The 15,833-nt window shown below is 47.4% G+C and overlaps 1 protein-coding gene across 1 annotated transcript; it reads right to left on the reverse strand.

Annotated features, from left to right (window-relative positions):
• Positions 1-13,731: 13,731 nt before the first annotated feature.
• On the reverse strand, positions 13,732-15,010 carry LOC119089387 (neuropeptide F receptor-like). The gene is made up of 2 exons (XM_037212052.1): positions 14,491-15,010; positions 13,732-14,453 (listed from the first exon to the last, which is right to left on the reverse strand). The coding sequence occupies exons 1-2, from the start codon at positions 15,008-15,010 to the stop codon at positions 13,732-13,734; spliced, it is 1,242 nt and encodes a 413-aa protein (XP_037067947.1).
• Positions 15,011-15,833: the final 823 nt, after the last annotated feature.

Below are 15,833 nucleotides of genomic sequence, written 5' to 3' on the forward strand. Positions count from 1 at the left end.
GTCGTCACAAAACCATTCCACGACGCCATCAAACAATGAAGTAATGAGGCGCATTTTTACAACCTTTGAAATTTTGCAGCTTAGGGTGGTCTTTGAACCTTGAAAGCTTAGCAATAGTTACAGGTAAGATTGCCTCCTCACATATCTGTAAGATGCCTATATATCATATAAGGTGCCTATCTCAGTATCTTTAAGTGTCGAGCATTCCCTTTAAGTGTAATCACGTTTCTCAGTAGCAAAACGCTTAAAGTGCGGTGCGGTATTGGGGATTGTGGTCGAAGGATCAGATTGTGTGCAAGTAATTTCAGATGTCTCTAGATTAATCTGATGTATGTTGTTCTCTGCTAAGTCACATGAAGAATCAATTTACATGGCATGACCCATTTTAAATATTCTGCATCAATGCTGATCATATAATCACCCAGTTGCTGCACGGCGAGTCAGTTATGAATATTGTAGCATTGGCTACCGGCTGTTGGTGCTGCATGCGAAGTGATTGCTCAAGGTGTTCTCAGATATATTGATGTTGAAGCTAAGCTTCTTGTTATCTTTCAATATATGAATACTGGGATTGTTGTCTGATTGGCATTTGAGCATCCAACACATCCAATACTAACGTTTATCCACAGAGGTGTTATCACCCATGAAACTGGCCAACGAGCAATTATGTGACTTCAGCACAGCTGTGCGATTGTATTAGTTGCATTTGTTGATAGATGAATGCCACTTTAACATAATGGAAATGTTTCATGTGGTGCAATGTTGTGCACACGCCTTTTATGACATTGCACCAAAAGAGTGATCAGCCTGTAGTGTTTAGGTATTCCGGCGTCGGAAATTGGCTAAGTTGGCATATTTCAGCTTATGTGAAATTGTAGGCCTATATTTTTCCACATGACAAGAATCAATGTGTGTAACTCATTCGTGGGCTGGGCCGAGGACCATCACACCTCACCTCCACCTAGTGTGTGTTTCTCATTGGGTCTGGACACTTCATTTTGACCAAATGTTAATTTTATTTTGCACTTTTGTGTTTTTCAACCAATAGCTCAGCCAATGCCATCATGTAATGTCCAAAGTAGAGGTGATTGTGGTGAGGTGAGTGACTAATGGCTCAATTTTCTGTGTGATATTTCAAGATGGATTTGGTGAGACACATATTACAGAATTACCGTCATGTCGATTGATTTGAAATCTACGCACCACTATGGCCTGCTATCTGCTTCAAAGAAAAAATCCCATCCCCAGAAACCTGGTGGATTTGGCGTTTTTTTGGCGCCGTAGATGAACATCTACCGAAACTAGAGATTCCTCAGGCGACGCCATGACGCTGTAAAGTTAATCTAAAGGGTCCCGCAGGTTGTGGCACCTATCTTTGGCGTTGCATGTGGCAACGTAGTTCAACGTGTTCTGACAAAGGGCAGATAATTCTTCTTGCAATGGTATTTGTTCTAATACAATCATTTTCAGATGGTCTAACGACCCCTCGGCATCATTTCTTCGACGTTTGACAGATAGCCGAACCAACAAAGAGAATGCATCGAGCTTTTTATGATCGAGGCAGGCACACAGCCTGAAAGTCTTCCAGATGGGGTCAGATGTCTTCGACGGTCCCGCCTCATGAGACTGAGCTCCTTGCACGCACCTCCATTCTACCATCCCTATTTCTGAATGGCTCCTGCGACACCCCCTATTCCACTGCTACCCATGCTCTTGCTGATTCCAGAGGGGCCCTCAAGTGATTTTCGTGCTTTTAACTGTAGCCAACGAAGAGTGGGGGTGGGGGAGGGAGCCATGTCTCTTCTCGTCTCCCTCCTGGAAGTTGCGGGGCCGCTTCGCTAAATTTGGACAATTAAAGACACCCACAGGGCTTCTTAAGTATAAAAACGGCCCCAAACCATCAAAGTAGGATCCTGGGGCAAAAAAGCTCTCCCGGATAGACAAATCATGGCCCTATTTCTATTGTATATCTCTTCCACTGGAGGTCGTCTTTTAACCTCTGTACCTTAGGAGAGAGCTGTTTGGATGTCAAGACTCTTGGGAAAAGATGCTTGCCAAAAAAAAACACAAACAACAGCAAAAAACAACAACAACAAAAAAGAGCGACAAGGCTATAACAAGTCCCTGGACTGGAGCATCCCTTGTCATCTGATTTGGCCCCCTTCTGGGCCAAATCCTGGCTACGCCACTGAGGAGGCATGGATAGCCTCTGGGTGCCAGAGAGCCCTCATCCAGGGTCAAACTTCTGCGAGTGGCCCTGTTTTTAGACCAAAAATTTCGCAAACACGGCATATTTGGGTTTAAGAAAGGTTCTTTTTAGAGATAGGAACTTCAGGATAGCCCCGGATCCCCCCTCCCCACCTTCTGCTCAAAGCCTGTGGGCTGAAGACCTCTTGAATGGGAAACTACACCCATGCGCTTAAGCTAATATCACAGCAGAAGATGTAACACATGGGCGGTATAAACGATACTGCACCCAGACTTCGATGGAAGGCCAGCTCTTATTGCAACAATCTAGAATCAACAAACTATTACAGCAATTAGAATGACCAAAATAAATAAATCTGAAGCAAGATCTGAGTCTGGAACGCCCAAATAGTGTATATTTGAGAAAAAAGCACCTGAGCCTGGAATGTCCAAAAACTCTATGGAAGCAGCATTCGCAGTTTTTCCACATGTGATGCCTACTTTAGGTTTTCTGAATGTGCTGAAAGTGTGGAGTCAACAGGATGGTGCCTATGACTACCTAATGGCATCGTAAGACGCATGGAGTAAATGGCCGTAATGACGCTCATATTAAACTCAACACCTTTCTGCATATGCAAAACACTCATTTCTGACACATTTTGACTACCAGAAGATTAATCTTCACTGTATTAACATGCTCTCAGCGTTCTTTTTTAATGCTGAACTTTCATCGGTGTACGTGCGCTGTTCTAGGTGCACTAATTTGCTCTAACAACATGCCTTCGGATGTTTTCCACATAGGGCGAAATATAGCTCTCTGAAGGCGGTACCAGTGTGCAATTAACATAACATAGCGTAGTGGTGCCTTGTTCCACCTCAATGGCGCCGGAGGGACTTGCATTGGCGGTAGTAGTGTACTTTTTATGCTCAGCTGGACTGTTTGGCGCTGTATGCTGGAAATGCCCTCGGACGAAAGTCCACCCTGATCTGGCGCCAGTTTTGGCGCTGTGCGAGGACCAAATCGTGAAAATATGTGTTGCGTCCCAACAGTCCACTGTTTTGAATGACTGCAACTGTCGTTAAAATGCCGCACTCAACAGCAGCACTTTGACACATACCGCTTGTTTTTGTCCCATTCGTTTGGCTCATGGGATAAGAGAGACATATTTGGCGTTCGCCTTAGATTTTGGTGCCGTAAGCGTCCAGAATATATTTGTGCTAGCATTAAAACATGTTTTATTTTTCGCTTTCGGGAAAAAGATAAGTTGGCATTAGCCTGCACTAAGTACATCAAATTATGCTGTCCTTATTCTAGATACTCTGAACTATTACGACGCATTCATACGCTCTCATATTCGTGTAGCACAACATTTTTCAGTTTCGAATTTCAAGCTTTGCGTGAAGATCCGTGAGGATCATACAGCTCTTAGTTGCTCCTACAAAGCATCTTCCGCTTTAAGTCTCGGTAAGAAAAAGCGCACGGACAACCACAACTCCTTCAATAAGTTAAAGAGGAGCTTGATAGCAAATCACTCCCGGGCAGTTACATTCACTTGGTGGTGAGAATAGGCCGGAAATTGATATATCCCATCTTATGAAGGAAATAGTTCTACCCTAGCACCATTACAGCGCGTTTTTCTTGTCCTCGTGCGTGAACGGTCCGAAAGCTGGGGACAGAAATTTAAACTCAGCTGAGCGCATTACGTTAATGTCACTCACCCTCCGCACGCCACCTGTTTACTACTCATATGCACTACACAAATGTTTCGGTAGGTGCCAGCGGACTGGTACCCTTGGCGTCCTTCTGGGCACCAAATTCGCCTTTGCGAATCGCATATATTCGATTGTCTCAGAAGCAAACAGGATGCTAAGCCCTCTCATGCGAAGCGTGCAAATGCCGTCACACCCTTACCCCGCGTGGTCCAGTCAGAAGGCTGTGCTGTGTGCCTTCAACGCCCATGTGAGATCATTGATATAGTACGGTAGCGTTATTTGTGGCGGTGCTGCCGTCTCACATCTCGCCCGGCTCGAGCGACATCGGTTTTTCAAACACTAAACCAAATTAACAAGTTTCTTGTAGTTGAACTAACAGAAGCGTCGTGTAATCTCCAACTATTGTTGCCAAAAAGAGCGACACGCTAGCTGTTTGGTAGAACAGCTAGCGACACGCTAGCTGTTGGTAGAACAGCTAGCGTGTGTTTGGTTTGTCAGCTAAACAATAGCCAACAGTTAGATTGCACTTGCCTCATCCAACGATTCATTGCATTGCATACTTGTTATTAGCAACCAATCAAGCACATCCGCCGTGCGTTTAGCTCGTACCCATGAAAAGGTGCCACTGAACCTTACGCCGGCACCGACGCCATTTTCTGCTTAGCCTTGCATCCGCGGGGGCCGAGGAACGAGCGGGGGCGAGTACTCTGCCATGCTCTGTGTTATATGGCGTTATATAGCCACATCTCAGTTGCATGACTGGCGCCCGGCTCTGTTTTCTGAAAATGTGGATGTAGTGGTGCATAGTTTATTGTTCTCAATATAACTTTTCACTTCAAAATAACTTAACTCAAAATAACGACTTCTTGCCACGCACCTGCACCATGGAGTACCGGCCTTGAAGTGCAGGGGCTGGGAGGTATATTAGTATTACCCACGTGCCAAGCAGCCTTAATGGTAGGCCAGTCATTTGATACACCAGGAGAAGGGGAGGGGGGGGGGGGGGAGTGCAGGCACATTGTTGTAGCATGCTGGCATTAGGCTTAACGGTAATGCATAGAAGAAAGGCACTTTAGGTACCTAAAAGTTAGGTTTGGAACCCTAATCACTTATTAATAATTTGTGTGGTTGACTTAGCATCGTACGATGGCAGTTACCCGGTAAGTATGCTCTAGAATGGCATGTAACATGGAAACATAGCAATTTTCTGGCACGTAAATGGACTATAGAGGGTGTGGATGCATAGTAACTGAGGCATGCATCCAAGATCTTTTCCGTTGTGCGGGGGGTTAGTTGGTGCTAATGCCAATTTTTTCCAAAGGAAACCAATCAGTGTCTTAGACTTGGTCTTGCCCGCAAAACAGACGGGGTGGGGGGGAGGGAGGGGGGAGGGCGCACAGTGTCTTGGCCCTCTCCTTGACCCATCCCTCTACAACCGAACAATTTTGAATTGTATGGCCTAAAAGGACTGGTTTGCCTCCATCATGGGTTTTGCATGTATCTTAGGCATGTTATTATTCATGTACCATCAAAATTCAGCGCACGTCTTTAACTGCTTGTTGTTTGCATGCTAAATTATAACCAAACTGACCTGACTTACCTTAGATGGTTTAGTTGAATAAAATAACTCAGTTATCAGTCATCCTACTCAGTCGCCAGCATTCTGAATGCAAGGTTGCATAAATTAGAGCATCGTTCATGCATGTCGGGAAAATTGTGATTTCCTGGCTTTACCAACTGAGAGCTGAATGGATGTGGGAGACTGGCGAGTCACATCAATTCCTCCCCAACAATGATATCAGCTGACCAATGTCTGTATCCTTTCATAATTTGTAGAGCACCTGGACACCAAAATATGAAACGTAATGTAAATACGTCGCTAAAACTTAACCTTCAACCTTCCAACCTTCACGTCATCATCATTGAAACAGTATGTTGCGTGCACTACTGTCGCGCCAGTGTTTGTCCTAGATGGCACCAAAGCAGTGTCAGTAGATGGCGCAGCGAAAAGAACAACCGGCAAGTGGCGCCGCCGCGGCGTGGCCTCTGTTGTTAATTGAGCCCGTTTACTTTGGGTCAGATGACTTTGTGAGTAGCGCGAGGTTTAGAGCGTGCCGCTGGAACCTGCCTATTTCAGAAATGGCGATAGTAGGAACAACTTTGATAAAACAACCATATTTCCTTCTTGCCAAGCTTTTCTGTCGTCAGAGTGTAACATCTGTGGCAGGAAAGCTGTGAAAGCCATGCTGAGCTAATCTGCACCGGCTCAAGTCGGGTCAGACATATTAGGGACATCATTAAAGTACTTCGATACATACGCTGTTAGCGTGATCCATATTATCCGAAATGGATTGTGATAATTTAGTATTCGGTATGTGAAGTGCAATATGCTGTTAGGTTCGCTGTCACATCTAAATGTATTGCATTGTGCCTCCATATGGCCGCATGCTCTCTTTTCTTGGTGACGCTTTTCTGTTTCTTCCAGGAAATTAACCAAGACAAATGCAAGAGAAAATACAGATATCTCAAAGCCCTTTTTCCGCCGTCGAGAACACCTTGTAGCTCCTACTCAGGAAGTTTCAGTTAATTGTTGAAATGTTTGCCAAATTCTTCCGGAGGATACAGCGGTGGGGCCGGAGCCAGTGTTATTGGGAGAGTTGGAGCGCTCCCTCCATGTGGCTCAAATCCTAGTGGAACTGCACAGTGGCCCTGGTATGAAAACATATGAAACTCCTCTGATTGATGTTAAAGAGCTTAAACACCTGATAGACCTATGGCCTAAATGACCATGTTTCCTAAAACCTTCTGCAGGAAGGTTTCTTTGGCATAAGGAGAATACAAACGTTTTATCACTGGCTTCACTGAATAACTGAACCTGAAAAGCTAGCCTTCACCTTACAAAACCTGCGCAATAAATAGTTGAATCTGTAATGCAATGACACAATTTCTTTATTTTACTCACCAAGCCTTGTAATTCATAGCTTAAACCTCCATCTATTGATCAAAGGGTGGGAAAGGTACGGCAAAGCAACTGGGGTGGAATGGACAGCTTAGAAAGATATAGAAGATGTATCATTATCAGCACATATGCAGCATCGGATCAAGGCAATAAGAGCACTGAACGGACCTTTGATTGCCCCAAACCATGCCCCAGCCATGCACACTCCTATTCAAATGCAATATATGGTGTTGGCATCATATTTCTGCACCATCTTGCACTCAACATGTACACATATTGTTACAAGAAAATTGTGTTGATATAAATTATGCAATGACGCGTAATATATACAATGCTGAGTATCGAGTTATAGCTAAGCATACAGAATATTGCGAGATTTGACATAAAACTTCAATTTCTGCAAATGTCATAAATCTGAAATTTTCCCTCGCAGATGCAGCCATACTGTAACGCAATAATAAAGTTGTTTCCCCTGTTTCCCAAATGACTTCATTATTTTGGCGTAAGATTTGTCATAAATTATAAAGAAACTTTATTCTGCTGATCAGCAGTAAATTTCAGATGCAACGCAAAACGCACAGTTTACTATTCATTACTAGGTTTATCATGCAGGCAGCTGCATGGAGCAATTGCTTTTGTGATAGTAGCCTCTCCAATGTTGAAATACACTCACAAATTTTGGTTTGCCTTTCCCATATTGTTGCAAGAATATACCGCCTTCTTTCGAAAAAGTGCAAATTGTCAGTGCCAATATTACCGTCTGACGAGCCAAAATCCAGCTCGTTAAATTTCTTGCCCCTCCGTTGATCTCTTTTGGCGCCCGATGGCGAAATCCCCGTCACAGGCAGCGATGCAAATCCATCTAAAGTGTGAGGCAATCCGCTCACTGTCGATGTGCGCACCTGTTATCTGCGATCTGGTGATAAATCCTCTCTTCGGCGTACGATATGCAACCACCTTCAGTTTGGTCAGGAACATCAGCAAGAAAGCAGGCGAACAGCAGCAGCTCCGGGATGCTGCCTCCGGGGACACTAGGTCACAATTCCGGGACGCCAGGTCACAATGGATAGTCTGATTGATAGCTGTTAAGCTCTACGCGTTGTATACAGTTGCCCAAGTATGACTCCAGCCAGCTATACGTGCGAAATATGATGCAAAAAGAACGGCGAAGCTTGTGTAGCAGAAGAAAGTGATTGACGTTCGTAAGTATTGAAGAGTAATCATGTGAATTGCATCTGTTTGTTAACTTTTCGAGATAGGTGAACAGTAATGTTCAAGAAAGCATGCAAAGTTTGTGATCCAGGAGTGCTTTGAAAGGAATCTGTGCTGAGTTGAGGGTAGGATGATTCCTTCATGTGCACGGTATCACCTTCGCTCGCTTTGGCATCGCAGAGAAGGCGCCAGAATTTAGGTAAAGCTTGTGTAACGTTCATAACGGAACACCTAGCTCCTCAGCACACTCCCTGAGAATTCGGGCACTGAGCCGTCGAGGCCGCAGGCCTAGTGTGCACTGATATCGCGGAACGGATGGGCTATACGGCCAGGTGGTGCAGTACAGCTATGTAATCCAGGCGCATCGAGCAAAGGTGGGTCAGGCAATACACGAACGTTAGGGTCACAGAACTTACGAGCAAGCACATATTCAAACAGTTGGCTTGCTCCTCATGGCCCTTACACACATTGTCATCGCACTTAAGAACGGGAGAGACATGTGCCCTAGGTGATTTCGGGGACTATACAAAGCACTATAACGCTTCTGGTTGTCCTTAAAATCTCACAAGACTCCACAAGCACTCGTGATATTCAGCAATAGATGCAGTTTTGAAGTTGGAAGAAGTAGTACGGTTTTTAGCGATGTTTTTGGTGGTCTGACAAGCTTTCTTATGTCTGTGACCCATTTCCTTGTCACGCAGCATGTCTCGAATGGACCAGTCAAACCGCGGAAGAAATTTCTCTCGGAGCTTAACAACGGGTACAAAGTCTGCACTGGCGATGAACACTAGATCATAGAACAGGTGGACAGCACCATCAACAGTGAAATAGGTAGTGTAAGCCTAGGGATAGACCCGAGAGCAGTGCGCAGACCGTTGAAGTCCGCCTGTTTGCAGTTGTACGCCTGAGATCTGGTAGCGCGGGGTGCCGGCCCACATTTTAAGGAGCCCGTGTCGCCACCATACGGCGACCTGAGCTGAATATGCTGTCCGTATCCTCAGATACAGCTATAGCTCCGCCTGAGGAGATGGCGAGGTCCAGAATATTCTCGCCCCGCGTCGGTGACGTAACAGATTGCACCGCTTCGCGCTCGGCTACAGACTAGGAATTTACGGCTCTGACGGTGCGCCTCAGTACAGCAGCTTCGTCCTTTACCCGGCCACCGGACCTCAGGCAAGCTTAAGTCACCCACGATGAGGAACAGTATCTGGCGGAGAGGATGTTCTCGAAAAGGCAGCCATCCAATCCACATCGCGGTCAACATCTGGCGGACGTTAGCAGACCACCATGACGGAGCAGATGGTCCCCAACTTAATCGGCAGCACCACGGCCGATCTCGGTCGGGCTCCAGGTCCGGTCGGTGAGCAGGTAGCAGGCTTGTCTTCACTGCGCAAGCAACACCTCCTCTTGCAGAACCAGATATGGTGCAAGAGGCCCAGCTGTAGCCATGTCTCGGCTTCACCAACAACCTTGAAACCAGCTAGGCCCTCACAATGAGAGTGCAGAGTGCACAACTTGTTCTTCAAACAGCAGACGTTCTTGCAAAATACTTGCAGCGCTCTTAGCTCGTGTCCGGCCCCAGGCTCACTTCTACATTTTCGGAGAGAAGGAAACTGGCCAGAAGCTAGCAGCAACAGATAGGTTTGATGGGCTTGCGTCGATGCTGCATAACAGACGGGAACAGACCACTAGGTCCGAACTCTGGTGCAGAGACGGCGGTGCCGGCAGCTTCTAATTATTGTCCCCTGTCATCGCAGAGTCCTTCAGATGTCAGAAATACGAGAACAAACAGCAGGGCTCAAGGCCAATCGCACGGTGGGACTTGAGTCCGCGATAGCCCAGTAACACAAGACCAGGGCGCGCAGGGCGCGTATGGGCAGACGCACTGTCGGAGCAAGGCACGCAGAGACAGACGCATCATGCCCGCGGCCAACGATCCGCCGCATTTGGGATGCCCCAGGCTTGTTCGGGTTTTGCGTCCTCTTATTGTCTTTGGGCGAACCCCGGCGGTCGTGACAGCGTCGGGCGCGCCTCTCTTAACACTCGCACGCGTCGCTAAGGTTTACCGTCGGAAGCGCACATTATCTACTTTGAACAAGAACTTAAAAATAAGTTGATTGCTTACAGATCAAGCTGGCTCTTCAGATGAAGACCTAATTTACATGATATACTCAGATCAGCGGCATCCAGAGAGCGTCACAAAACGCGACCACTCTTCCCGCCAGTTGGCTACCAAACAAGATGACTCTGGTCTAATATTTTTTGTTCATTAAGCTCGGGAGAATAAACTTCATCTGTACTAAAAAAAAATTCAGAAAAATATGAGGAACCCGCTGAACCTCAAATGTGGAACTGAGTCAAGGTTGTTAAAACGTAGTAAGTCCTCTCTTAGGTACCTTGACATTCAAAGAGTTATGACGTTTCTGATAAATCGGACCGGTCCAAGACTTTGGGTTGATCGCAGTCAGGTCAGTATCCACCACAACACGAATTTTGAAAAGAATTGAATGAGTCTATTTGTATTATGACCGCTATTTTTTGGCGTGGTATTTTGGCCTCACGGATGATCTTTAATTTTGATATATTTTTGGTACCAAGGCGTACCAGCCCGATATGTTGTACTCATTATGCTAAAAATACTAAATTGCATCAGTGTGCAAGGTTTCAGGCCAAGAGTCTGTGAAGAGTCTGTGGGATCCAGATTATGAAATTTGGAGTGTTCCTTTTAACAACAGGTGTCTCACCTTAGAATGCTGGGCCCGCACAGAATGCATGCATCGATTGCGTCGAAGATCCTTGCCTAAAAAGTTTCAAAAACCTGGTTGGGCGTGAGTTGCCGACAGACCAAATTTTCACTCGAGCGGCGGGGGGGGGAGAGGGGTTTACCGGAGAGGGAATAAGGCGGTCACTGTTGGGCATCATCACCCAGTTAACAAGCTAAAAAATCCTGTTCAACGATGAAACACCCTATTCAACGGTGTTTCAGATCGCATGCTTTTTGTGTCTCTTTCTTTGTTGTTACGAACTCAGTTTAACTGCAGGAAATACACTGTGTATAATATCGAATTTGTTTTACCTCTTCACCTGAATAGTGCCGGCGTCCGGCGTGCATCGGCGTCATATTCGTATATATGCTGGCTCACCCTTGCTATCGGCAAGCGACAATCAGACATGTTACCATGCTGTTTCGTTATTTCCTAAACCTTCTTGATAGTTGGATTTCAGTAGGTTTAGGCTTGTGGACGAACACCTGTGTACTCTGATAAAGGTCTCATGACCCAACGTGGGCGTTTGTGAATGTTTTTTTGTGAATGGTTTGGCTTTTGAGACGCAGGATTTTCATCGTCAAAATCTGCTGATTACTTGTAGGGGCTAGTAAAAATGTTGTCAGTTCTGTTGGTCCCACCAGCCTTACGTTTCATGACCGTTTTCTGTTGGACAGCAGTCCCCTCCGGTCATCACTTAACCAGTTCCATAGCCATTGCAGTCCTCCGGGAATGTTACTAACTTGGCTTTATTTCTATGTGTATTGAACCGTCTTAGACAACTAAGAGCATGGACAGTGTCTTGGATTCATGGTGTGCAGTCGTCATAACACAAACACATTAAAGGTATGCGACACACGCAATACAAGACATGAACAGCCTCCCAATTCAAATGGTATCCGTAAGGGTAAGGTAACAGAAGAGCGACGAGACCCCACTCGGCAGACATCAGCAACACCACGCACAATGTCCAGTTCCCGTAGAGTAGGAACGCTTCACATGATAGTTTTGATTGTTATATCACATCACGTCAAGCAAGTAATTGGACGTTATCGGTCCTTACAGCCAGCATTAAGTGTTGACATTAGTACGCGACAAAATGCTCGAGACATCGGAGGCATTCTCATATGGTGGCCAATAAGGCAGTTCAATCGAAATGCTGACTCAGTTGTATACAAATGTACACAGCGTTCAAAATTACTGGAACCGGCCGGGCTAGGTCGTAAACGTAAGTTATGGATAAAACCTAATGAAGTAAAAGTGCAAACAACGGTATATAACGTCGTCGCCAGGTTTAGTGCAAACATTTATGTTGGCATGCGTTGGCGTGCCCAAGTAAGTATGTACATACATAGTATCAGATCTTACGCTGAACACCGCTAACCTCCAGTAGACCATGGCTCACTGGCCAGATGACTGGCGATCCTGGTAAGACTGGATACTAAGCAGCCATTAGGACTTAACCATTTTGAGCTCATCGACGCTTCGAGTACCACTAATAACTACGAGTCATGGTAATCATGAGTCATGAGTTTAACCCGTCCCTCCAGGAACACAAAGGTCGTTATGTTCGGCATAACATCTCATAATATCAAACAATCAGGAGCTCCTGGCCTTCATGCCTACATTGAACGCAACAATTTCTATGAAATGCAGGAAGGAACATAACGCAAGTAATTTAACGCTAGCTCAACGACGAAACGCTGTCGCCGCATTCACCGCACGACCGACTTCGAGCATATTGAAGCCTATCGTTTGCGAACTAATCAGCCACAGGTTGCCACTTCCGTAGATAAGGATTCTCTTGCCAGCCTGGTGGCAAAAGCTAAGTAACGAACACGTGAACAGCATCCCGGGTTTCTGACCTAATCCTGACTTAACCTAGACTGATGGTCTCTTGGAAAGGACCAGTGGCCTGGCTTATGAATATATGTCGGCCCATAGATGTTGGGTAAAGTCACGGCCTGCCATTCATATCACTTAATGGGATTGCTCTCTGGCTATCTCATAACAGCATTGTGCTGAGGCTTATCCCATATGAACTCTTAAATCATGGTGGACGTTTCAGGAGTATTGGGTGCGATCACCTTAGCGCCATCCCCAACAAATAGCCGTGGTACTTAACCTTGGTGGTGGAGTTAACGGCACATGATATCTGAAAGTTGCCAGATACACATGAACGAAAATAAAACATGATCAGTATGTTAAAATTCACGTCAACGTGTGCTCTGTGCGTTGTTGATGACTGGCAAACATTTACCTACCGATAGGGTTGGAAAACACTTTTAAGCACCAAACGGCATCGTCTATAACATGAGCAAAAAGCTATCTTCACGGGCGGTGAGAAACGCGAGCGCTTACATCTTACCAACGATTCTGAGTTTGAAAAGGTGTGATCAGGTGATATCAACTTTGACAAAAGCGTACACTTGGTAAAATATGAAAATGTGTAAGGGCATTCCACGCGCCCGGAAAATGTTGCTTCCTTCTTTAAGACGGACACTAGTTGTTTTCGTGTTAGATGTGAGCCTGGTGTGCAAACCTAGTCAAAGCACCCGATCACTACTATTCCAATATGAGCATGTCACTGCATTTCCATCTCAAAATGGCAGGTGATTGCATGAACTGACACATTGAAAGAAACATTACATTATATTAAAAGAGAGCACAAGCAATTAGATTGTATCAGTTGTTGCATGATACAATTGTAAAAACATCGTGACAGGCGCGCAAGCTACGTTCACCAACAGATGCACCGCCTTGGAAACACTTTCCAATGCCGACTACTGAAAGTGGGTGGAAGGTCTGGAAAGCCCACAGCCAACCAGCGGGGCGGTGTGGTGGCTTGGGTCAGTCGCTCCCAGCTCGCCCGTCCGCCAGCCTCACCCGGCCTCCTTACAACTGCGTGACCTGCGCCCGGTGGCTGGGTCGCTCGCTGGCCAGTTGTGACACGGCTGTGGACGAGATGGCCTCGGGGCGCAGCAGGGTTACGAGCGGCAGCGCCACCGGCTGGCTCCGGGTGGGCCGGCGCCCCTCGGAACGAGGCGAGCTGTCCGGCGCGCCGACACGCCGCTTGAACACGACTGGCACCAGCTGCAGCCACTCGCGCTGGAAGTTTGTATTGAGCAGGCCATACAGGATCGGGTTGGAGATGGCCGTGGTCATGGCCAGCAAGTGGCACACGGCGAAGCCCAAGCTGTAGGAGCGCGTCTTCACGTCGATGTAGTGCAGCTCGTCCAGCATGACAAACAGGTGGAACGGCAGCCAGCTGACGGCGAAGACCACCACAATGAGCACGAGCACCAGCGTGACGCGCCGGTTGCGCAGGAGCTCGGCTCGGATGCGGCTCTGGATGTTGCCCGTGGACATGTGGTCGTGCAGGAAGCGCGTGATGCGTGAGTGCGTGGCCGAGAGAGTGACGATTGGAACCAGGTACTGGGTCAGCAGAATGACGACTGTGAAAACCAGCCGCGACGCCTGGTTCGGCCAGTCCTCCATGCAGATCTCATACAGGGAGAACACGGGACTCTGACCCGGCCAACTAGGGAACGGCAGCGGCTCGGTGCGGTTAAAGAACCAGATTGGCGACGAGATGGCCAGCGCCAGCGGCCCAAAGGCTGCAAATAAACGCCACCGGCGGGATTCGCTTCGGACAGGCGCACGGCGTCCTGACGATCGCGTTGTAGCGGTCGAGCGCGATTATAATGACCGTGCCCGTGGACACCAGGATGCTGCTGCACTGGATTGTCGGCACAAGCTTGCAGAGGTGCAGCCCCAGCGTCCACTTCGCCTCGAGCAGGAACATCAGCGTGAATGGCATGGTGATCGTGCAGAGAAGGATATCCGACGTGCAGAGGTTGACGATGAACATGTTGCGTGTGGTGCGAAGCTTCGGCTTGCGCACAAACACGAACCAGACGAAGAGGTTCGTTGCGATGCCACAGCAGATGAGGATGCCGTACAGCGTTTGCAGCAGGGCCGCGGTGACTGGCGAGTGCTCGCTGCCCGAGTTGACCTTGTCGCTGATGACTCTGATGATGCGGTCCACCATGTCTGCGTGGTCATCGTCACTTGTGTGGTTACCCAGGATGCTGCGAATGGCGGCTCGCGTGCGCGAGCTGTTCGCCATCGTGTCCGTCCAGGGAATGAGCGCTGGCGCGTTGGCCTCGGCCATGGTCAACAGCGCTGAGCGAGATCACCGTACGCGTCGCGCGAACGAGCTCCGTGGGCGTGGGTCTCCACAAGCGTGCCGCCGCCACCCGACCCCTGGAACGAGCAAAACTAATCAGGCCTTGTGCGTCGCCCGCGGCGCCCACTCGCCGCTGAGGGCCGTGCGTACACACAACGCACAAATGCGTGCTCAGCGCGAACGCGGCACCAGCAGCGCAGCCGTGGAAATGAGTTTATGACGGTGAACGTGCCGTATCTAATGATTGTTCCGCTCTGTGCCAGACGCAGACAGGATTTCTGGAAGAGCACGATCGGGCCGTGAGCGCAATCTCCCCCAGCCCACGCATTGATGTGCTACTTGGCGTTGTGTGTAGATTCGTGAAGTAACACAGAATTTCGTTTTCTCAAGCACACCCAAGCGAGACCGTTGTTCAAGCGGAGGCTTATAGTTATGCAATGCTTCAAAGTATTAGCAATGGTGTGCACAAGGTGTACATTATAAATATGTAGTTGTCAGCACCTGACTTACCGTCTCATTCGTGGAACTCAACAGTGGGAAGTAACGCGGATAACGCTGAGCCCAATCATCAGTGTAATTAGAGGAATACCGTACAGCTTGTTTTCAAACTAGTTTTTGTGCGAATTTTGAGTCTGAAGCCTTGAATACGGATGCCAAGAGACTGATATAAAGCTCTTTTAAATTTGAGCTTGTTTTTAGCTAGAACACTTCGGTTAGAAGCCTTTGCGCGATCAGAGAGCACGCTAAGCAGGGTTTGCTCCCTGAGCCCTGAGACTGCCATACAATTGGGAGATTTCATGTCAACAAT

This window comes from Pollicipes pollicipes, unplaced genomic scaffold (assembly GCF_011947565.3).
Source record: "Pollicipes pollicipes isolate AB1234 unplaced genomic scaffold, Ppol_2.1 Scaffold_3087;HRSCAF=3621_pilon_pilon_pilon, whole genome shotgun sequence".
In the NCBI taxonomy this organism is placed as follows: Eukaryota; Metazoa; Arthropoda; class Thecostraca; order Pollicipedomorpha; family Pollicipedidae; genus Pollicipes; species Pollicipes pollicipes.